General features: G+C 55.7%; 1 protein-coding gene across 2 annotated transcripts in view; it reads left to right on the forward strand.

Annotated features, from left to right (window-relative positions):
* The window catches only part of CD6 (CD6 molecule), a 38,162-nt gene extending 17,256 nt beyond the window's left edge, over nucleotides 1-20,906 (forward strand). Inside the window, exons 2-13 of one of the 2 annotated variants that reach the window (XM_045786793.2) lie at nucleotides 9,183-9,251; nucleotides 10,218-10,568; nucleotides 11,304-11,615; nucleotides 12,302-12,604; nucleotides 13,742-13,807; nucleotides 14,833-14,973; nucleotides 15,326-15,424; nucleotides 16,476-16,598; nucleotides 18,289-18,381; nucleotides 18,596-18,850; nucleotides 19,151-19,255; nucleotides 19,808-20,906. In XM_045786793.2, the coding sequence (XP_045642749.2) occupies nucleotides 9,183-9,251; nucleotides 10,218-10,568; nucleotides 11,304-11,615; nucleotides 12,302-12,604; nucleotides 13,742-13,807; nucleotides 14,833-14,973; nucleotides 15,326-15,424; nucleotides 16,476-16,598; nucleotides 18,289-18,381; nucleotides 18,596-18,850; nucleotides 19,151-19,255; nucleotides 19,808-19,872 (1,982 nt within the window). In that variant the 3' untranslated portion in view covers nucleotides 19,873-20,906. The remainder of the gene's footprint in view (nucleotides 1-9,182; nucleotides 9,252-10,217; nucleotides 10,569-11,303; nucleotides 11,616-12,301; nucleotides 12,605-13,741; nucleotides 13,808-14,832; nucleotides 14,974-15,325; nucleotides 15,425-16,475; nucleotides 16,599-18,288; nucleotides 18,382-18,595; nucleotides 18,851-19,150; nucleotides 19,256-19,807) is intronic. The other variant, XM_087854931.1, reaches the window with a different exon arrangement.
* The last annotated feature ends 1,326 nt before the right edge of the window (nucleotides 20,907-22,232 follow it).

A 22,232-nucleotide genomic window follows, 5' to 3' on the forward strand; every position in this document is an offset into this window, starting at 1 on the left:
GAATATGTAATCAATGGCCAGATGCCCTCCCCTGTCCACTCAGGACCGGACAAGAGAAAGTAGGCCAAAGCCTCAGGATGAGGGATAATAATGACAGCGGCCATACACCACGTGCACGCTACTCATCTCACATACGCTCTTCACGCAGCCCTCAAAGCAACGCGCTGCGGTCCCAGCATCATGTACGGTGCCAGCTTCAAACTGAAGACCCTCCCAAGGTCACACAGCCAGTGATCAGCAGAGAGGGTTTGGGTCACTATTCTGCCTGTCCCCAAAATATGCATTCTGAATTATGAAAAAAAGGGTTTCCGGAGAGACGCATTGGTGCGTGGGACCCTCCCCCTCCCAGGCTCTTCCCAGCCTTGCTCATCTCCTCGGCACCTGCTCCTGTCACGCCCATGCTGAGCGGTCAGCGGGTGTTAATGGAATTGAACGCAGGCCAGCCAGACTCTCATTTCTTGGCTCCCAGCATAATGTCACTCACACCCCCTCACTTTCTTGAGCAAGAGAGAGAATGGGGGAGTTCCAGAATCTCACAGACCCCAGAGCGGTTATGTTGCATTATTCCTATGGTGGAGCTTCTCTTTCAGTGAAGGTTATGAGTTGTTGTTGTTGTCCTTGACCTCCCCTGGGATTTGGTGGTGGAGGGGGTGGGAATTCCACCTGAGCGTGCAGGGAGGATGCCGTGCGGCAAACAGCCTCTGTCATGTGACAGGGTGACCCAAGAAAGGTAAAAAGGCAGGATTTTTGTGACATCTAGCCCTGCTTCCCTCCCAAAGCCCCCGCCCCCAGTCCCATCACACTGGAGAGTAGGGTTTCAATATATGGATTGGGGGGGGGGCACAAATATCCAGTTCAGAGCGTGCCCATTGAGTTTCCTTTATGTCCCCAAGCTTTTCCTAGATAGAGAGGAGAAAACAAAAACTGTCCAAGTAAACTAGGGGGAAAACACCAAGTCACTGACTTGCCTTTAGATTCCAAGGGGAGAGAGGCCACCCCGACCTTCCCGGGCTTGGAGATTCCCAGCAGGTGCAGCCCGGTCTATTCCCCACAGCCGCCCAACACCGGTCACCTCTGTGAGTGAGGGCCACGCTGTCCAACCAAGCCTCCCGGCCAGCCTCAGTCTCTGTGACAGAGTAAACTCAGCCCAACTGGGTGTCACAACCCCTCCAAGTTCCTTCAAAGACAGAACACCCCGAGCTGCTCTGAGTCAAGTTCAGAGTTACTCATGCGAGCCAGCGCCATGCTTCTTTCCAATTTTAATGGAATTACAGGCTGTTCCTTTTTCTTTCCAGTACTATGGATCGCTCCCCACAAACAACCTCAAGGAAAGTTCTTTTTTTTTTTTTTTAAGATTTTATTTATTTATTTGACAGAGAAAGAGACAGCCAGTGAGAGAGGGAACACAAGCAGGGGGAGCAGGAGAAGAAGAAGCAGGCTCCCAGCGGAGCAGGGAGCCCGATGCGGGACTCGATCCCGGGACTCTGGGATCACGCCCTGAGCCGAAGGCAGACGCTTAACGACTGAGCCACCCAGGCACCCCATCAAGGAAAGTTCTTGAAACAAAGACATTCACACAGTCCCGGCCCCCTCCCCGTCAGGGCTCCTTCCCTGAAACCCTCTGGTTCTGTTGATGGTTGGTTCTCTTCTAATTGTCCCTTTGTCCTCAGAGTTGAAACGGGCTTCCGAAGGTGCCAGAGCCAGCCTGTGTTGGAGAACGGGTGCGGAAGGGGCGGGGCAGCTCGAGGCTAAGCTGGCAGGCTCATCTTCTCCAAGTGCCGAGGGCAGTGGGACAAACTCCCAGGGGCCCCTGCCCGGGGGAGAAAGGTCTCCTCATTGAGGCTCATCCTTGGAGTCAGGACCCCTTTCGGAAATTAGTCCCTGGGGCTTGAGTGCTGAGCCCTATCGCTACTGGGGGCTGGGCTATCATTTCTATGTTCAGGGCTTGCTGAGCAGTATAGAGTTGGAAGGAGTTTGGAAGACCCCCCCTGGCTTGTCAGAGCTCCCGCCCCCCACCCCCGGCATGGTCACCGAAGCAAAAGCCAGGACGCTGGATTCCAACTTGTGGAGTAGAGCGGTTAAGAGTGTAGTCTCTGGAGCCAGATAGCCTGGGCTCAAATCCCAGCTCTGAGTTTTTCTCACTGTGTCACCTTGGGCAAATTACTAAATGGCTTTGTGCCTCAGTTTCCCCATTTGTGGGCTGGCTGTGAGAATTAAACTAAATTAGGCCATCTCAAGGATTAGAAAAAGACCACTGTCCTGAGAGTCTGACTCACCGTGGGCTTTGGGGTACACCTCCCCACCCTGGGGCCACAGATTTTGTATCAATTCAATGAAATCATAGGCTTGGGCAGTAATAATAATTACGTCTGCGTGGTCTCAACAGCTTACAAAACACTCACTCACTAAAAGCCTTCTGAGAGAAGCATTGTGAACTCCAGTGTATGGCAGGGAGAGTAAGGCTTACATGTCTAAATGACTCCTGGGTAGTTAATGAGGGCCGGGCTGGGACTCCTGCCCAAGCCCATGGGTGCAAGGCCCATGTCCTCACCCGCACCATGCTGTCTGATGTAAATATGATGAGAGCTGCGTTTGTCCTTTTAAATTTTCCAGGAGCCACATTTCTAAAAGTAAAAACGAACAGATGAAGTTAACATAATGATATATTTTATTTAACCCAGTTGTCCAAAATATCATTTCAACATGCTGACAATATAGAAAGTTATCAATGAGCTGTTTTATAGTCTTTGTGCTGTTCTTTTTTTCTTTTTTAAAGATTTTATTTATTTATTTGACAGAGAGAGAGAGACAGCGAGAGAGGGAACACAAGCAGGGTGAGTGGGGGAGGAAGAAGCAAGCTTCCCACCGAGCAGGGAGCTCGATGAGGGGCTCGATCCCAAGACCCTGGGATCATGACCTGAGCCAAAGGCACAGAGGCTTAACAACTGAGCCACCCAGGCACCCCCGTGTTGTTCTTTTTTCTTACCAAGTCTTTGACACACGGTTTGTGCTTGGCGCTTAAAGCCCACCTCAATCCAGACAGTAAGGTTTCATCAGCAGGATTTAATCTGTATCTCGATTTCATAAAATTTACTATGGAAAAGGTAGATTTGCAGGTCTATGTTGCTCGAACATTTCTTTGGAGTTTTCCAATGACTGGATCGAATATCAGTTTTTAAAATTAGATTTAAATGAATTAAACTGAATAAAATGAAAAATTTAACCATATTGGACAGCATAGCACTACACAATTCTCCATTTCGGACAAAATTATCTCTAACATGTCCAGATTTCTACTCCTCTGCTGTATTTGTACATAAGAACTCTTTGCATATGATGAACCCTGCCCTGAAACGATAGACTGAGACGATAGGACAGATTTCCGATCTATCTTGATAGGGTGTTGAAAGTTGTACAATGTACTGGTTTAAAAGAGTGGCTTCTAGAGCCAGACTGCCCAGGTTCTAGTCTTGCCTCTAATACTGACCAGCTAGGTGACCTTGGGTGACTTACTTAACCTCTCTGTGTTGCAGTTTTCTCTGTGATGACCCAAGGATGCTAATAGTACCCACCTCATTGAGTAGTTATGAGGATTCAAATAGCTACTACGTGAGGATAAAGCACAATGTTATCATCTGGGGCATACACTGAGTGCTCAATATTGTCTTTCATTTTATATTTTATCTAATTATAATAGAAGGATGGAAGGAATAGAAGAGATCAGAAAGCTATCAACCAATTGTCTTGCAAGTGAGAAAACAGGTCCGGGGAGTATAAAAGACCCAACCAGGATCCCACAGAAAGCTAATGATAGAAATCAGCAGGGACCCGTTTCCTTAAAGCTCAGCCCAGTGACCCCTCCACTGTGCTCATCACATCAGTGAGGACGTTGACATTTACAGGAGAGGAAACTTCTAGACCCACTGAGCACACGGGCTCTTCATTTCACCCCCAGGAGCAAGTATGGCTCTGGCTGACACGGCCACACCATCAGCCAGGCCCTCTCCGCAGGCTCAGGGGGCAGAAGGAGAGGACAGTTGGCTTAAAACTCACTGTATTAATACTGTGAGCTAGCCACATGTTCCCCCAGGAAAAAAAGGCCTGTTTGTTTCTTTGGAGACCTTTTTTATTTTGTCGTAGAAGATTTTTTAAAGTTTAGAGCAACAAAAGGAAAGAGAAAACAACAAAGCTCGCCGTATGGGTATATTTCTTGCTAGTGTTTGTATTTTTCCTATTTTTTTTTCTGTAGTGGAGATTGAATTTCACTTATTTGTATCCTTTTAGCAGCTCTTCTGGGCAAGGTACTGTGCCAGGTGCCAGGGATATGGGAGTGAACCAAATAGAAACAGTCCCTGTTCCCTTGACCCTGAGAATCCAGCGGGACTGATGGCAGTCAACAGCTCATCCCCATAAGCACTGTAATTGTATGTGGCGGGGCCACAGGGGAAAGGGGTCCCAGGATTCAGGGAGAGGACAGAATGCGGGACCGAACTTGGGCTCCCTCTGGGTCCTAGAAGACCTTCAGAAGCTTGAAAGCAGACTGGGGCGGTGGGGGGAGGCTGGATGAGAGAACACAACCAAATTTATAGCTTTCCCCACATCATTAAAAACTCTTTTTGAATATATTTTTTAAAAATTTTATTTATTTGTCAGGAGAGAGAACACAATCAGGGGGAGCTGCAGGCAGAGGGAGAAGCAGGCTCCCCGCTGAGCAAGGAGCCCAACGCTGTACTTGACCCCAGGGTCGTGGGATTGACCTGAGCTGACGGCAGATTGCTTAACGGACTGAGCCACTCAGACGTCCCTCTTTGTGAATATTTTTTGAAAATATTTTTAACGTGGATCTTCCTAACCCATCCCCCAGTTGCTTTCAGACAATTCCCTTGTCTCCAGCTTGGGGAATATTTAATGTTTTTCCTACTAGAAATGACACAGGGAAAGACTGTCAACCACGCAGCATCTCTAAGACCTGGCTGCAAGAAGGGTCCCGGGGGTCTTCTCATTTCGTGTTCATAATGAGCTGCAAGGGGGCGTCCTATTGTTCCCGGTGCAGAGCGAGTGCCCGAGGCAGAAGTTAAAGGATCTGCCTGAGTCACACAGTTTGAAAGGGGCCCAGCTGGAGAAAGGAATCTAGAACTTTCCAGCTCTGACACGTGGACTCGAATCTCTGAATAGTAATCCAGGGTAGGCTCCCAGAAGTGAAAATACTGGGTCGGACGGGCTTGGTTTGTTGCTGCTGTTCTTTGGCTGTTGCCATATGGGCTCACGACACTTCACACGGGTGTGAAAAAGAAATCAATGCGCTCTGTGGCCAGGGATGCCTGCCACGCTCCGCACGCTGGTTCCCTCTGCGGGGTCCTCCCTCCCCATGGCTCTAAGCCTGTCCTGTCCTCCCTGCCTTGCCCCCCAACCGCAACCCGGCAGCATCTCTCCCCCATCAGCCACTCGGCAAGCATTTACTATGCTTTCCTGAGCATGTCTGTCCGAGCCAGGGCGCGGCAGGTGCTACTCTCACCCCTGATGGCCGTGCTGGGTGCCCAGGGCAGCGTTCTGCTGAGCCCTTGACGGGACCTGAGAGCTCCCCCCCCCAGCTTGCTCTGACACCGGGCAGCCAGAGGGGGCCTGGCCTCTCCTTCAATGTCAAGGCCTCCTCCCTTTCCATGTCCCCCAGCTCTCAAAGCCTCCAGGAATCCCACAGTCCTGAGTGACAAAAGAGAACGAATGTCCCATTTTCTCAGGCTCCAGGCAAGGTGACTCTTCATTTTTCCTGTCCTCAGTCCCCTTCATTTCATGTCCCCTTGGCATCTTCCCCAGGCTACCCCATCTGAGGTCCTGTCCTGTTCTGCTTGGGGCTGCCCTGAAAAGCGGCCGTCTCCCTGGGCTGGGGGGGGGGAGCTTTTTCTTCTCCCGCTCGGACACCCTCCCCTCCATCCCTTATCCTTTGCAGAATGGGGAGCACAACTCAAGATGATTTTCTGGGGCACACAGCATAACTGAGCTTAGTAGATGAACTTGGTACCTAATAACACGGAGCCGCATGGGAAGAAAAACATTTAGGGACGCCTGGTGGCTTAGTTGGTTCCGTTTTTTGGCCATTGCTTTATAAGAGTTGTAACATATTACATTTTCTTCTCTGTATCTTGCTTCATTCCTCAACACAGCATGGAAATCCCTCCAACTGGTGTGAGTCCAGTTCACTCTTTATAAAGGCTGCCTGAGAGGACGCGCCGTAAATGGACCATAATTCATTCCGTTTCCCCAATGGACGAGCGTTCACTCTGTTTCCAATGATTAATTATCCAAGAAACTGCAATGAACACTTTAAAAAAAAAAGATTGTATTTATTTAGGATGGGGAGGGGCGAAGGGAGAAGGAGAGAGAATCTCAAGTAGACTCTGGGCTGAGCATGGAGCCCCCGACACGGGGCTCGATCTCACGACCCTGAGATCATGACCTGAGCCGAAATCAAGCATCAGACACTTAACCGACCCCCCAGGCGCCCCTGCAATGAATGCTTTTATATTTGAGTATCTTAATGCTGTAAAGCAAATTCCCAGGAAAAGTTAAAGGTTCTTTTTCAAATAAATTTACTGCAGCAAAAAGTAAATCAATTTAAAGAAAATTGTGAAGCAGGCGAGCAGGCAAAGGTGTGCCAGGGGAGCACCCCTCCTACATTGGGCCCTCCGTGAACAGAAGCCTGGATGGAAGGAGGGGGAGGTAAATTCTGCTTTTGTTCTTATAGGCACAGGGCTCAGAGCACGCAAACGCCAGGATCCCTTCTTGGGGTAGAGGACAGGGAAATGCCTGTGACACAGGAAACAAACTGCCTTGGCGATCTCTGGCCTTGCACCCCGCAGTTCCTGTGCACTCTTCCGTCAGTCAGTCAGTCAACAACCACTGAGGTGCACACCCTGGGGGACGCAGGACTGGTTCAGCCTTGGGTCCTGCTCTCCGGGGTTTTCTGGTCTAGCAGAAAGCGTGCGTGCTCTCACACATGAGAAAGTGGTTTCCCAGACCCAGAGAGGCTTCCACATACACACGCCCGGTCACACGCACACAGACACACGAAGACACACACACAAATGGTCACAGCCACACACTCACACGCCCACCACAATCCCACACACATACACAAACACACGCGGCCAGCACCCCAGTCTCCCCCGGGCCCCAGCCCACATATTGAAAACTACTCTGGGGCACTGGGGCCGTTGCTATGGGAACCGGGATTTTGCCATCCTAATTCGTGGGCCTCTGAATTCTTGTTCTGAATATTACATTAGCCATGGAGTCTGTGCTCTGAATTCCGAGTCTGCTCCAGGGGGTCAGGCTGGGCAGCCAACCAGGGAGTTGGTGAGGACAGGCAATTCTAGGCCTGATTACTTTCTGTCTGAGTGATGGAGTGGCCCAGTTGGATGCTTGTAGGAGAGCTGTGTCTGCAGGCGCGGGTGTGGGGGCGCGTGCGTGCACGTCTGGGTGCAAGTCCCCAGAATCTGCTCAGGGGAGGGTGAGACTGTGTAGCCGCCGTGGGAGTCTGCGGCTCCTATCAGTCAGGCCAGGCCGGGCTGGGCTCGGGTAACAAACACAGGCTGAAATTGTCATGGCTTAACCCAATAAAGGTTTGCTTCTGGTTTGGGGTTTTTTTTTGAGTTTTTTTTGTTTTTGTTTTTTATTTTTGGGGGTTTTTTGTTTGTGTGGGGGTTTTTTTGTTTTTGTTTTTGTTTTGAGGGGTCACCCGGATCTTAACGGGAATGCAGGTTTACTTCTTACACAAAATTCTAATGGGGTCAGCATCCCCTTCTATCTTGCGGTGGCATCAGGGCCTCAGATACTGGCACAACAGAGAAAAAAGACACGAGAACGCTCACTGCCTCTTACCTATGTTGGCTCGTCTTTCTTCCTGGGCAGCAATGGCCCAGCCTAAGTAGGAGACCTGAGTGCAGCCGAGCTCTTATGGGAGCACGGGGTTCTCTGCCACAGTCCTCCCTCTGTGCTTCCGCAAGCTGCAATACCCCCGCCCGGCATAGAGCCAAGTCCTTGCAGACAGCTGAGTCCAGGTTCTGCTTCTCGCTGAGCTGGGTGGCCTCAGGCCGTGGATCAGTCAGGGACCCAACAGGAAATGGGTGGCACTCTCAGAATAGGAGCGTTTGAAGGGGCTTATTTACAAAGAGTAAGGTAAGCAAGAGATGGAGGCAGAGCTGTTTGTACCCGGGGCCCAAGGAGGCAAGAGCAGGGAGCGGTCAGGAGACCAGAAGGAGAGAGTCAAGGAGAGGAGCCATCCCTTCCAGGTGGGGGAGCTCGCAGAGGAGGAGTGAGGGGAATAAGCTACTCCACACCACTCTCCCCCCTCCCTCCTCTGTCTGCTGTGGCTCCCTACTGGCTGAGCCAAACAGAAGCTCAAGGGCCCAGGAAGAGGCTGATGTAGTCCAAACTAATCGGCCCACCAGGGCCCAGTGGACAGCGGCTCTGGAGGGACGAAGGGGACGAGGGGAACAGGAGACGGATTTCTATCTTCGGGCCTTGCTTTCTGAGTTCGTAAAAAGTGAATGTTAATATCTCCCTCCCAGTGTGCTTGAAGGGAAATGGAATAAAATATGCGAATAATATATGCCGGCATATGTTCGGCCCCTGGCAAATGTGAGTTTTGCAGAAAGCGTTTACAGTTGGATGGTCTCACCCCAGGGTGCACCGGTGCCCTGAAGTCTGCTATGAATTTCTCAAACAGATTTTCCACAAGAAAATGTTTTTCCTAACAGTAACTCCCACGTTTGAGCTTCTTCTGTATGTCAAGTACGTTACAGACAGTGACTCCTTCTGGCCCAACACTGCTTCCCTAGGGGCTGTGGCCCACAAACTGGGACTCTGGCCGAGAGAGGTTGGTAACCCATCCCTGGTCACTCGGCCAGGAAGCAGGTCTGGCCCCAAAGCCCACAGTCGTTCCTTCCTGCTCTCCTCTGATTTCTGAGCGCGTTCGTACAATTCAAAGATGAAGTCGCTGTGGCAGGAGCAGAGCTGGAGAATTTCCCCAACCTGAACAGAGGCATCCAAGGCCCAAGACCGTGGAGTTTCAAAATCCCCATGAGGCCCCGGCTCCCGAAAGTGGCCCCCGACCTTCAAGGCACCTCTGTGCCGTCTCCTCCTGAGCTCACTCACCCACCGCGGCTGCTGTTGGTTGGTTCCAGGTCACCCGTCTCCAGCTCCATCTGACCAGTCCAACACCAGCTATGCAGAGAGCCCGCCCTTGGAGCCAGGTGAGGGAAGACTCCTTCTGGGGGCCCACAGCCAGCTTTCTCAGACCAAGCCGGTGGTGTCCCGGGTGATGGGGAAGGGAAATGGACGTTTTCCTTTTTCTTTTCCCTTCCTCCCTCCTGACATTCCCTAACTTCAGACAACACGTCAGACAACCCTTCTTCCTGGCTCAATGCCCGAAGTGCCAGCATTCCCTTCATTCTGAGAGCTCAGAACTAGCATCTTCGAAAGGCCACTGATCAAATGTCACATATGCATGGGCAGAATGTTCAGTGAGCATTGTAAGGGGATTTGTTGAGAACGAGCTTGGTGGGGGTGGCAGGGTTCCATCAAGTGGGTCCTTGATTAACTCAGCAGATAGTTATTAAACACCTCCTCTGTGCAGAGCTCTGTGCCACCCTGGGGGTGTAGTCCTGGGCAAAAATGGGGGGGGTGGCTCCCCAAGGAGGGCGTCTGGGGAAGGGAGAACCACCATCCCAAGCAGCCTGCCTTCAACCCCATCGCCGACCCCGTCTCCATCCTCCAGGGCTTCCAGGTTGCGGTGGCACCTAGGCAGAGGGGCCTGGGAGGGGGAAGCGTGGCACCCACAGTACCAAGGAGAGCCCCTGAACCCAGAATTCTGCCCTTCTTTCACACAAGGGTGCCCTGGAGACAGCGGCAAGAGAGGGAGGTTTGTGGAGACTGGACCCCTGGTTCTCCCCAGACTTAATGAAGGCATCCTAACCTCTCTAGTCGCCCTCAGCCCCCTTCTCCTGACTCTAAGGAGAACCAGGTCAGGCCTCAGAGAGGGCTCAGGGACGAACCAGCCCAGCCCCATTTTGCAGACTGTAAGGCTGAGACCCAGAGCCCAGTGGGATACTGTCCACGATAAGGCAGTGGGGTCCCTGGCAGCCGGCGGTCCCCACTCCCACCCCTGAGACCTGTCCTCCCGCGGGGTGGAGGCCTCAGCTGGCGTCTGGCAATTCCAGGACAGCAGCTCGGGGTCCGCCTAGTGAATGGGAGCAGCCACTGCGGCGGGACGGTGGAGGTCTGGCTCGGGCTGTCCTGGGAGCCGGCCTGCGGGGCCTTCTGGGACAGCTGGGCCTCTGAGGCCGTGTGCCGCGCGCTGGGCTGTGGCGGGGCCTGGGAAGCCACCCCGCCCACCTTGCCGTCCCTGGAGCCGCCGCCTGGGCCAGGCGCGGGGAACACCAGCGAGGCCACGAATGCCACACTGACCCTGGCGCCCGCCGTCCGATGCACAAGTGCCGAGTGGCAGCTCTGCAAAGTGGTGGAGCACGCGTGCGACAGGAACGAGACGCCGGCCAAGGTCACCTGTGCAGGTACGGCCCACCACCCGTGCCTGGCCTGCCCTACCCTCCGGCCTTCAGCCATTGCTGCTCACTCCCCTCCCCAGTCCTCGACGCTGGACCCAAGCCTTACCCTCTGGACTTCCCAACCCCCCGCCCCGCCCCCATCGCAAACACAGCTGGTTTCCACACTGGAGGACAGCAGCACTGCCTCATTTCCAGCTCTGAGCAAAGCCTCTGATTTGGCCCCCAAACCTCTCTCCCTACTAGATCTCCAGTTTGACCACTTGGGTCCCCAATCCTAACTGGGTCTCTGGCCCTTACTTACTGGTCCTGTGCCTTCTCTCACTTAGGACCTCTATCTCTGCCCCTACCTCCCTGTACATAAATATGCCAGGTTCCCCAGTGTCCCTTAGCATTGTCACTTTCCAGCCCCCAACCTGCTCTTGAGGCCCCGCCCACCAGGTCTCTAGCCCCGCCCACCACCCTGCCCCAAAGCCTTCAGCCTTGAGGCTTCCTCTGTCCCGCCCACCAGGTTACTAGCCCCTCCCACCGGCTCCATAGCCCACCCACAAGTATCCAGCCCCGCCCCCATGTCCCAAGTCCTGAGTCCCCTACCTCTGCCCACTAGGCCCCAGTCCAAACAGGGTTCCCCAGTCCTGCCCACTGAATTACCAGCTTCTCTCATTGGATCCACAGCCGCCACTACCCTCCTAGCCCTCTCTTCCTCGACCACCCACAAACCCTTTCCCTTCCTTCCTTCCACAGAGAACCGCGCCGTGCGGTTGGTGGGTGGTAGCAGTCGGTGCGCTGGCCGCGTGGAAGTGTTAGAGTACGGCCAGTGGGGCTCGGTGTGCGACGACACGTGGGACCTGGAGGATTCCCACGTGGTGTGCCGGCAACTGAACTGCGGCTGGGCGGTTCAGGCCCTGCCCGGCTTGCACTTCGCCCCTGGCCGAGGACCCATCTACCGGGACCAGGTGAACTGCTCCGGGGCCGAGAGCTACCTGTGGGACTGCCCGGGGCTGCCAGGAGACGGCTACTGCGGCCACAAGGAGGACGCCGGCGTCGTGTGTTCAGGTCAGCAGGCGGCAGCTGAGCCCCAGCCCTTACCGGCGGCCAGGGTGCAGGGAAGGGTGGCCCCTGCCGGTGCGAGGTCAGGTGCACTAGGGAAGGTAAGACCCAGGCAAGCGATAAAAGCCCTAGGAAAGGAAGCCAGGGGGCGATTAGGGGGAGCCAGCCACCCAGAGTTGGAGGGACAAGCCTGCCCACCTCCTGGAGGAAACCACATCAGAAAGGAGAGTTTTTCCCAGTAGGGAGTTGGTCACCTGGTTCAGAGCAGCAAGGGGAGACGGAGGCAGGGAGGCCCCTGAGGAGGCCGTCAGCAGTCCGGAGGAGGAGCCCATGAAGTCCTGGTCCAGCCAGGCCTTCTCCTTACTGTGCACAGGAATGGGGGGTGGGGGTCTCGGTGAAGATAGATTCTGATTCAGTAGGTCTGGGCAGAACTTGAGATGCTGCATTTCTAACAAGATTCCATGCCATGCTGATGCCGCAAGTCCGCGGACCACAGTCTGGGTAGCAGGCATGCAGTGCCAGCCAGAGCTGGTGGCCGAGATGAGGTGGGGTGCCGATGTAGGAGGGAAAGCACACAGGATCTGGAGACTGATTGCCTGTAGGGTGTTCGCATTCCTGAGTCTGGTCTGGTGGGGGTTTCAGCTCGAAGGATCCCGACCTGATTCTGCCCCCGCCCCACCTCTCCCCTGCAGAGCACCAGTCCTGGCGGCTGACTGGGGGCCGTGACTCCTGCGAGGGGCAGGTGGAGGTGCAGTTCCGTGGGGTCTGGAGCACAGTGTGTAACAGCGAGTGGTACGCCCCGGAGGCCCATGTGCTCTGCCGGGCCTTGGGCTGTGGGACCATGGTCGGAACACCCAGCGGGCTGCCCCACTCCCTGCCGGGCAGAATGTACTACTCGTGCACAGGAGACGAGCCCACACTCGCCGACTGCTCCTGGCGGTTCAACAACTCCAACCTTTGCAGCCAGTCCAGTGCAGCCAGAGTCCTCTGCTCAGGTACCCTCCCTGCCCCCCTCCCCCAGATCTGCACCAGGAATTCCGCCTGACTCCGAAGCCTAAGACCTTGGACTAGGTCAGGAATGACAACCGCTGGCATTAGAGGGACCATCGCCCTTACTCACCATGTCCAGGCAGACAGGGCTGATGAATCAGGGCATTCTTGCCCAGGGAGCCTCGACTCAGCCCCCAGATAGTTATGAAGGCCTTACTGTATGCTAAGCAGTGGTCCCTGTTGACTGGAATTGGCTCAGGAGGTGAAACCAGCTGCCACCCCAGGGCTTGTGATCATAGGTGGTCATAGGAAAATAATATTGGGAGACAGGCTCTGTGCCCGATCATGGGGCAGACCTTGGGGAGCACTTGATACCTCTTCTTTCAGCTAAGCCTCATGTCCACGCAATGAATTGGGTTCTACCATATTTCACCGAATCTAAGGTGGCATTCGATATGTCACACTATTATTAGTTTACGTGCCATAAAGGACATAAATGCGGCCAGAATAAACTCACGACATGTCATCGATTGTAGCAATTTCAGAGGGGCTAAAATGCGAAAAAGCCAGAGCATTAGACCCAAGGACACGTGGTATTAACGTCCCTATGGAGTTCAGGCACCTGGCTATGAACTCCAGCTCGGCCGCTCATGCACTGGGAGGCTGCAGGTCCGCGGATATGTGCATGCTGACCCTAGCCACTTCGCAGGGTCGCTGGGAAATCAGGAACTATCCACCAAGGGACTTTGTCAGCTCCATCCCTTACCTGTCGAATGATTAGGATAATAATCATCGGGTCAACTTCTCCACTCCCAAGGCCAATGTTAAGTGAACCCAGGACTTAACAGAGAAAGGGATCTGTGGTCGTAGCAGATTTTTACCGAAAGAAGAGATACTTTCTTTTTATTAGCCTCTTATTCTAACCAGAGAAGGTTCCCAGCATTGACTCCATGAGATCTTCCTTATTGTGGGGGGGTGGAAAAAGCAGGTGTCCTTAACCATCTGCCCCCCGCCCCGCTTCCCATGACTACGCCCCTCACTCCAGCCCCCGTGTCTGTCTCGGTCAGTGTCTAACACGAGGACTGGCACACAGTAGGTGCTCAGTTATATGTGTTGAGGCCATGCACGGTGCTTTCCGACAGGCTCCCGGAGTCTGCTCAATCTGTCCACTCCTGAAGTCCCTGCAAGTGTTCAGCCAGTCACTGTAGGTGAGTGTCACTCGGTTCACGGTTTCTCAGAGACGTAAGTGCGTGAACGCGCATGCGCCCCTGGGAGGGGCCGGAGGGCTGATCCCCTTCCCCCACCTCCAGACAATGGACTGGCCTCTCCCTCCACCCCCACCCTGTCCCACCGCTCTGTTCTGTGGGTGCTTTTGCTCCTCTCGCCTTCCCTCCCTGCCATGTCAGCTCCCCGGCTCCCCGAATCCTGGTATGTCAGGGACAGGAGCCCACTCTCCTGTCAGCTCCTCTCTGAGCCTCAGATCCCTTGACTGTCAAATGGGGGTGATACTCATGGCAGCTTTCTCCTGGCGCTGCTGTGAGTCTCCAGGGAATTAATTTTTCTAAAGCACTTGGAACAGGGCAGAATCCACAGTAAGCAGTGTTTGAGCACGAGTTATTCTCGCGATTATTGAGGACAGGCATGGAGCCCCTTGGCAGCCCCAGGAGAGCCACAGGGGCTGGCCCAGCTTCACGGGCTCTACGCCGTCCCCTGCTTCCTACCGGAGGAAAGTGGAGATCTTGCTCTCCTGATGGCCCAAGACACCTTCTCTGGGAAGCCAGCCTTGGTGTCCCTTGTAGGGCCTCATACCTGCCCACACCTCCATCCCAGCAAGCATGACACCATATTGGATTGAGCCAACGTATCGATCCCTCCACTAGGCAGCTCCCTCAAGGCCTGTGATGCTGATGTCATATTTGTATCCTTAGGGCTTAGCGGGCACACAGTGGGCACTCAATAATTGTTGAGCGGAGAGAGAGAGATCCCTGTGGGCTGGTGTCCAGGGGAAAGTTTCCTTCAGTCAATTATCCATTCAATATGCATCTCTTGAGCACCTACCTACTAAATACAAGGCACTTGAAAGCAAATGGGTAAATTTAAAAAAAATAAGAGGGGAGGAAGATAGGTCCAAAAGGGAAGTGGGAGAGCTGCAGGGAGGCTGGAGAGGCAAGAAGGGCAAGGAGAAGTCTATGTCCATCCCTTTTTCTCCCTGATTTGGGGTTCTTGCTTCCAGAATCTTCTGTGACTGTGGAAACGGAGGACTGGAAATCACGGGAACTGGTGTTCCTCATCCTCTGCGTCATTCTGGGGATTCTCGTCCTTGGCTTACTCATCTTCGTAGCCGTCATCCTCTTGAAAGTTAAAGGAAAATACGGTACGTACAGAGTTCTGGGAGCCACGGGAAAGGCCCAGAGAGGGAAAGAAGCAGGCCTGAGGTGTGACCCTCTCAGGGGGACGTGGGCCTTGCGGGACTCCAGCAGGAGTGGCAGTGATCCAGCAATGGCCACCCAGCCCTGGCCCCGGGGGGCACCTCCCGATGGGAAGGATTTTCCCAGCATGCCCAGCAGAAGTGGTCCATGCAAGGAAGGACCGACCAGACCCTATGTGTACATGCATGTGTGTTTGGGGCAGGGGGTGAGGAGGAAGGTGCCTCAATGAGAATAGGACCACGCTGACTGGGAGAGAGCAAAAAATGACTCGTAGAATCTCTGCCTCCCCTCCCTCAGCCCTCCCTGCGACGGTGAACGACCAGCACCTGCACACCACCACCCCAGAAGGGATCAATAGCTATCAAGATGTTCCCATCACCATTCCCAAAGAAGAAGGTAGAATGTCACCCACCGTGGGGGTGGGGAGGGCTGGGGAGGACAGGAAGGGTATCCTTTCTGGAGGGTCAGTCTGTTTAGGTCAAAGCAGTGCCCTGGCTGGAGAGGAGACCTCAGCCAGCCCACTGGGGCCTGTGGGACCTTGAGCATGGCATGTCTCAATCTGGGCCCTGATGGGCAGATGGCCTTCCAGGGTAGTCATTCTAGGCTAGGCTTTGGAGTTCTGGAACAATACCGGCTTAGGGAATTTCTCAGAGGACAGTTCAGCCCTGCTACTTGGCCGGTAGGTTTGGGATATTATGGCCTCTTCCAATGGCCTGCTCCATCAGTCTTCCTGCAGAGCCCCATCAAGATTTTTCTGGAACATCATTTATTTAGTATTTTCTGAATGAAAGAAAAATTGAATCGGTCATCCATCTTTTACAACATATGGGTTTATACTTCTTGAAAGTCTTGCAAAGGAACTCAAGCTTAATCGTGACTATATTAAATCACCTTTATTTGAAAGCATTCGATGACAGGAAAACCAATACAAAACTCAGCCAAATAATATAAATATTCTCCGTACACGGTATCCACGCATTCAAGGAAAGAATATGAATACACAACCTAGCCCCCAAGTTAAGCTCGGAGCATTTGCTCACTGACTATTGTGGGCTAGCGGCTAAGAGCCACACTGCCTGCTTCTCTGGGCGAGTTCCCTCGCTGTGCCTTAGTTCCTTCAGCTGTAAAATGGGAACACGGAGGTACCTACCCCACAGAGTCGTTACGAGATTCCCAATGAGATCATTTCTTACATGTCTGAACAGAGCCAGGCATGCGGTGACTGCTCCCCGTTTGTGAAATAAACAGATGTTATTAGTTCCCCGTGTTTGAAATGGGGGGGGGCTTGGAAAACCCAGGCTGGAGGGTCTTATACAAGACGGGCTACCCGGCGCTCTCCCTGCCCCTCTGTCTCTGGTCCCCACCATCCACGTTCTGCTCTCCGCTGCCTCTCCCTGCGCCTTTCTGCCCCGCCTTGGCCACGCCCCCAACTCTGCTCTCTCCCCAGTTCCCAAGCTGCCCATCCAGGTCCAGACCCCAGCCCCCAAGGACTCGGACTCCAGCTCGGACTCAGACTACGAGCACTATGACTTCAGCGCCCAGCCTCCCGTGGCCCTGACCACCTTCTACAGTGAGTGCCTGGGCCTGGGCTCCCCGGGGGGCCCACCTGCCCCAACCAGGGAGAGGGCCCAGTTGGCTGGGGACCGTCAGGGGGGTCCACCTAATCACCCCTGCACACCCCCCGGACTGACCGAAGCTTTCAAAGCGCTTTGTGACCTCAGAGACAGCTCCGTGTCCCCAGCCTCCTTCTTTCCCACCTTTGTCTCTGGCCGCACGGGGTCTTAAGACCCGCCCCTTGACCTTCACCGAAAGGTGGCTGTGTCTGTGTTAGGCAAGGAAGTCCAGGCGGGAGACACACTCGGATGGCTTCTCACACGCTCGCACCCCGTCTGTGTCCCACCCTGCCCATCCTCCTCACCCCGTCCCCTCCCTTCATGAGGAGCCCAGCTTGAACCTCTTAGCCGGCTTTTCCAGCTCCGCTCCCTGCCTGCTGGGGATAGGAGGGGGGAAGACAGTGCTTAAGGCAGGCCCTGGGCAGCGCTGGACGTTAGAGCAGAGAATCCCGTGCCTGTGGTGGACTCCCTTGGGAGCTCGTCAAACACTCCTCAGCTCCCGCCGGGACCCACCATATAGGTTAGGATGGGAGTTTGACTGTGTGTGACCGAGGCCCCCAAACGACAGTGCCCTGAGCCGTTGGCAGGGGCCCAGGCTTCTGCTTTCTTGCTGCTGTGCGGTCCCTAAGATCTTGCCCTCATCCACATGGTCCAGAATGGCTCACGACCGTGCCCACATCCCGGGCAGCAGGAGGGGAAGGGAAGGTGGGGCAGGCCCTACCCTGAAAGGCAGGATGCCAGAGACGCCCACATCACTCCCACTCACAGCCACACACACACACACACACCCCGGCCCGAGCTTAAGGCCACCAGCAGCAAGAGAGGCCGGCAGATGAAGTCTCTGTCCTGAGCAGCTGTGTGTCCAGATAAAGGCCAGAGGGTCTCCTCCTGCAGGAGGGGAGCATGGATATGAGGGACAGTGAGGGACAGCTAGCCGTCTGTGCCCCAGCTGCTGAGCCAGGGCCTCTGGGGTGGGAGGCGGGTGCTTCCACTGCGGTCATGCCGCAAAGCCACTTTGGCGACCCACCTGGGGGAGGGGGCGTCCCTAGAACCTGAGATTCTGCGCCCAGGCGTGTAAGATGCAGGACCGAGAGTGCAAAGTCCTACAACATCGTGACTCAGATTCAGTGGTACCGGGTTCGAGAGAGCCGACTCCAAGATCCCAGACCCTCAAGTCTTAAGACTCCACAAATCCTTGTCCCCTCTCCGGTTCCGAAGCGAAGGTGCCCCAAAGCCCGGGAGGCAAGGATTCCAGGCCTTCCAGCTTCTGCTCTGGGAAGTCTCCTCGATGGGACACCTTCTGCCCAGAGGCTCCAGGGCGCAAGGAGAGAGCCCAGGACTCACCCTGCTTCCTTACGCAGAAGAAGGGGCGGCTGGAGAGCAGCAAGGGCCAAGGCACTAGGGTTTCTGGCGGAAGCAGCCTGATCCCGTGCTGGTTAGAGACTGTGGTTCAGGGTCCAGCTGGACTAGGACAAGAGCCTGGGATCTGATGGGAAATGCGAAGCCCCTCTGTACCCCTGGGGTGGACCTCCCACACTGTTCAGCCTCAGGGCACCCTCCCGAGTCCCAAGGCACAACGACCCCTCCTCCAGGCTCCGGGCCGAGCAGGTGGACCTGCCCCCCTCCTCACCACCCCTCTGCCTGCAGATTCTCAGCGGCACCGCCTCACGGAGGAGGAGATCCGGCAGAACAGGTTCCAGATGCCCCTGGAGGAAGGTCCGATGCCTCCCCTGGAGGAAGGTGAGTCGGGCTGGGCAGGTGCATGGGGGCAGTGACAGCGATGTCAGCCCTGACTCCCGACTGAGCGCCTCAGCTCAGCCTGAGGACCCCCCTTCGCAGGTCCTTCCTGATTGCAACAGTTTCTCTTGGCAGTTAGTTCTTTCTTGAGTCTCATTTAACGCCCTCTCGGTGCACTGCTGCTTCTTTCCTCACCGTCCTCCCTTTCCTGGGCCAGGACTTGAAGAGACGCGTGCTTCCCAGATCCCACCCGTCGGCGCTGGACACTACACGGCGGACACCCCCCTCCTGGGCTCCCAGCACCACCCAAGGAGCAGCAGTGGGTCCAGCACCTCGTCTGGGGAAGATTACTGCAATAGGCCCAGCAGCGGGCCAGCTCCGTGGGCCCCTCCGGTGTTTTCTACAGAGAGGAGCCCCCTCTTGGAGCAGCCCCCGAACTTGGAGCTGGCTGGCTCCCAAGGTACCTTTTCAGGTAAGCTGGGCCCAGGAGGATTCCGTGCGTGCCCCGGCCTCCCATCCCACAGCCGACCTGGCTGGAGGAAGCATAAAGCCGGAAGCCCCCAGCCAGGCTGAGTTCGGGATTCTAGCCCCAGCTCTGGTACCACTTGCTGGGTGACCTGGGACAAGGCTCCACCCCTCTCTGGGCCTTCATTTCTTCATTCATGGTCAAGCCAGGAACTTGACTCTTGGGAGTCCTGAGGGCCTCCCAGCTCCGGCAGCTTGCGAGCTGGCTGTCTCCAGGCAGACAGTGATCGGCTCTGGGGGGTTCCAGCAGGGCCATCGGCCGATGACAGCTCCAGCACCTCGTCTGGGGAGTGGTACCAGAACTTCCAGCCGCCGCCCCAGCCGCCCTCGACGGAGCAGCTGGAATGTCCAGGTGCCAGTGGGAAGGGAGGTGGTCCTGGAAGAGGGGGCTGACAGGAAGCAGGGGATGGATAAGTGGGGGAACTCTGGATTCATTGGATTCATGAGCCCAAGAGGAAAAGAAGAGAAGGAAAGGGATTCTTTTAAGCAAACAAGAATATGAGGAGGTGGGGAAAATGACTGCAGATGGAACAGAGAAAGATCCAAAGAATGCCTTGAGAGGAAGTGAGCTCCCCATTAGTGGACGCATTCAAGCAGCGGTAGCCGGTGGCCCCTTAGGGGAGACTGTGGTAGCGGGGGGTGTGCCAACAGTCAAGTCACCCATCATTTCCTGTGCAAGCCTGGGGACTATGGCCCTAAACTGCACAGACGAGGCTCTGCTTTCTGGGCTGACATTCTAGCAAGGAAGATGGTAGTGAGCAAGACGACGTGATAGGAGTCTGGTCACTGCACCCCACTCGGCATCACCGGGGAGGGGTGCGGTCTCAGACCCCTTCAGCTCTGTCTCATGGGGCAGGAAGGGTGGTGACCAGCCTCCCACTGACCCAAGTCTCCCACCACACAGGGGCCCCCACCCTGCAGCCTGATTCCATGGACAGCGAGGAGTACGATGACATCGGAGCTGCCTAGGCTGGGCCTGGCTGAGGCCCCAGGTGGCTGGCTCCCTTCTGCTGGACTCCTGCTGTCCCTGCCCACCCTCCCACACCCCGCCCTCCCACACGGTCCCCCAGGGGGCTGACAGGCCTTCCCCGGAGAGACGCAGGGAAAGCCCTCACCCTGCACTCACCGCTCAGTCTCCGTCCATAAGATAGAAGCTACTGGCACAGACCCCCTCAGCCCCAGACAGCCCCAAGGTGGGGGGTGCTGCCTCTGAGAGGTAGTGAGCGCTCTGTCTCAGGCGTGAGCAAGCAGCCTGGGCCACCTTTCAGCAGGCTGCGGGGGTGGGGGTGTTGAGCTGAATGACTTCTGAGGCCCCAGAAGATCCTTGGGTGTCTCTGCTTTGGTTCCCTGAATCTCAGATGGCTCAGGGCCCGGAGGTACTGAGAGAGCAGAGAGGGGCCCCATCCCAGTGCCTCCCACTTGTGGGGGTGGCTGGGCTGCTGTTGCTTTGACAGGTGGATTCTGGGGCTGGGGGTGACACACCCGCCAAACCAGGCTGGTGGCCAACTGGGCACGGAGTCCAGTGTTCCTGGGAGCAGCCAGCTGACCACAAGCAGGAGGACTGCCCTTCCCCCGCAACCAAGGGGCTGGGGCCTCGGCTAGCCCTGCCTCTAGAGATCCTGGGAGCCCACCAGGGCACAGCCCTGTTCTGCAGGGACTGTCCCTGGGCAGAAGACCCTGGACAAAGGTGGCCCTGGCTCAGCTCCCCCAAAGACTCAGAGTTGGGCCCCGGGCCCCGTGGGAGCAGAAGCACAGAGCTCTCTGCCAGGAGGGGCCCAGAAGCTGCACGAAGCCCTGCGTGCCCATCTGTCTTCTTGGATTGCTGGGAGCTTCCCCAGGGAACGCATGAATATACAGCCTCACCCGAGCCACGGATACGATCCGTCCAGGCAGCCTCACCCGAGCCAGGGATACGATCCGTCCAGGAAGCCTCCAGAGAGAGGCCTGCAGGCTCAGCGCCAGCTGCTGGGGTCCTGTTCTGAGTATCCTGAGATTAAAGTCATTGCTGAATAAGACCGGGGCGTAGAGTGACAAGTCCTTGAGCTGTTACAGTGCCCAGCCTCTGTGCGTGTGTGTCTGTGTGCGTGTGTGTCTGTGTGTTTGTGCCTCTATGTGTGTGTCTGTGTGCTTGTGTGTGTGTATCTGTGTGTGTGTGTCTGTGCCTGTGTGTGTGTGCCTCTGTGTGTGTGCCTCTGTGTATCTGTGTATGTCTGTGTGTGTGTGTGCATCTCTGTGTGTGTGTCTGTGTGTGTCTGTGCTTGTGTGTCTCTGTGTGCGTCTGTGTGTGTGTGTCTATGTGTCTGTGTGCCTGTGTGTGTGTCTGTGTGTGTGTGTGTTTGTGTGTCTGTCTCTGTGTGTCTGTGTGTGTGTCTATGTGTCTGTGTGCCTGTGTGTGTCTGTGTGTGTCTGTGTGTGTCTGTGTGTCTGTCTCTGTGTGTCTGTGTGTGTGTGTGTGTGTCTGTGTGTGTCTGTCTGTCTCTGTGTGTCTGTGTGTCTGTGTGTGTGTGCGTCTCTGTGTGTGTGTCTGTGTGTGTCGGGTGGGGGCAGCTCTATCCATCACGGTGGAAATGCCAGGGACCTGGAAACCTCCCCTGGCCCAGCACCATGAAAAATGCTGGGGACACGTGCCCTGCCTTCCCGGAGGAGGAGGCCACAGACACGACTTTGGGTTCAGCGGGCCGCTTCCCTCTCTTCTCTGCCCCACTCAGGCCCTGGCTCAGTGGCTCCGAGAGTTTCAGAGACAGGGTGATGCCAGGGCATGTTATGCTCAGAGGCCCCTGGCCGAGAACGGCCCGGCCCGGGCGGGGAGGGAGGAGCTGGAGGTGAGGCGGGCGTGTATTCGCTGGGGATGGGCTGCGGTTGTGTGTTCCATCTGCTCGGAGGCGGGACTGTAGCCCGGTCCAAGGGCCGATGCCCAGCTCTGCCTTCTGGGTGCGGGCCGGGGGTCGGATTCCTCTGGGGCTCGCAGAGCAGGCAGGTGTTGAAGGAGGCTGGGCTCTGGATCGCGCCTGCAGGGCTGAGCAAGGCCCATTTTCCGTTCACCTGTCCCAGAGGCGGAGACTGAGCTAGACCTCCCCTCCCCAGGGCAACTGTCACAGGATGTGGTTGCCCGTGATGGCCCCCTCCTGGCCCTCTGCGCCCTCCCCAGCCAGCGGGGGATTCCTAGGGGAGGAGCCAGTGCTGGGGTGGGCAGGGACAGGGTCCCAGGGTGGTTTGTGCAAGCTTTGTCTGTCAGACAGCCTGGGTTCAAATCCCATCTCCTCCCGGTGCGGCCAGTAGCAAGCCACTCAACGTCTCTGAGGCTTGGCTGTGAGGTTTGTCTGTGAGGC

The sequence above is a fragment of the Ursus americanus genome, chromosome 24, assembly GCF_024610735.1.
Source record: "Ursus americanus isolate L20-20 chromosome 24, mUrsAme1.1.p, whole genome shotgun sequence".
Classification (NCBI taxonomy): domain Eukaryota; kingdom Metazoa; phylum Chordata; class Mammalia; order Carnivora; family Ursidae; genus Ursus; species Ursus americanus.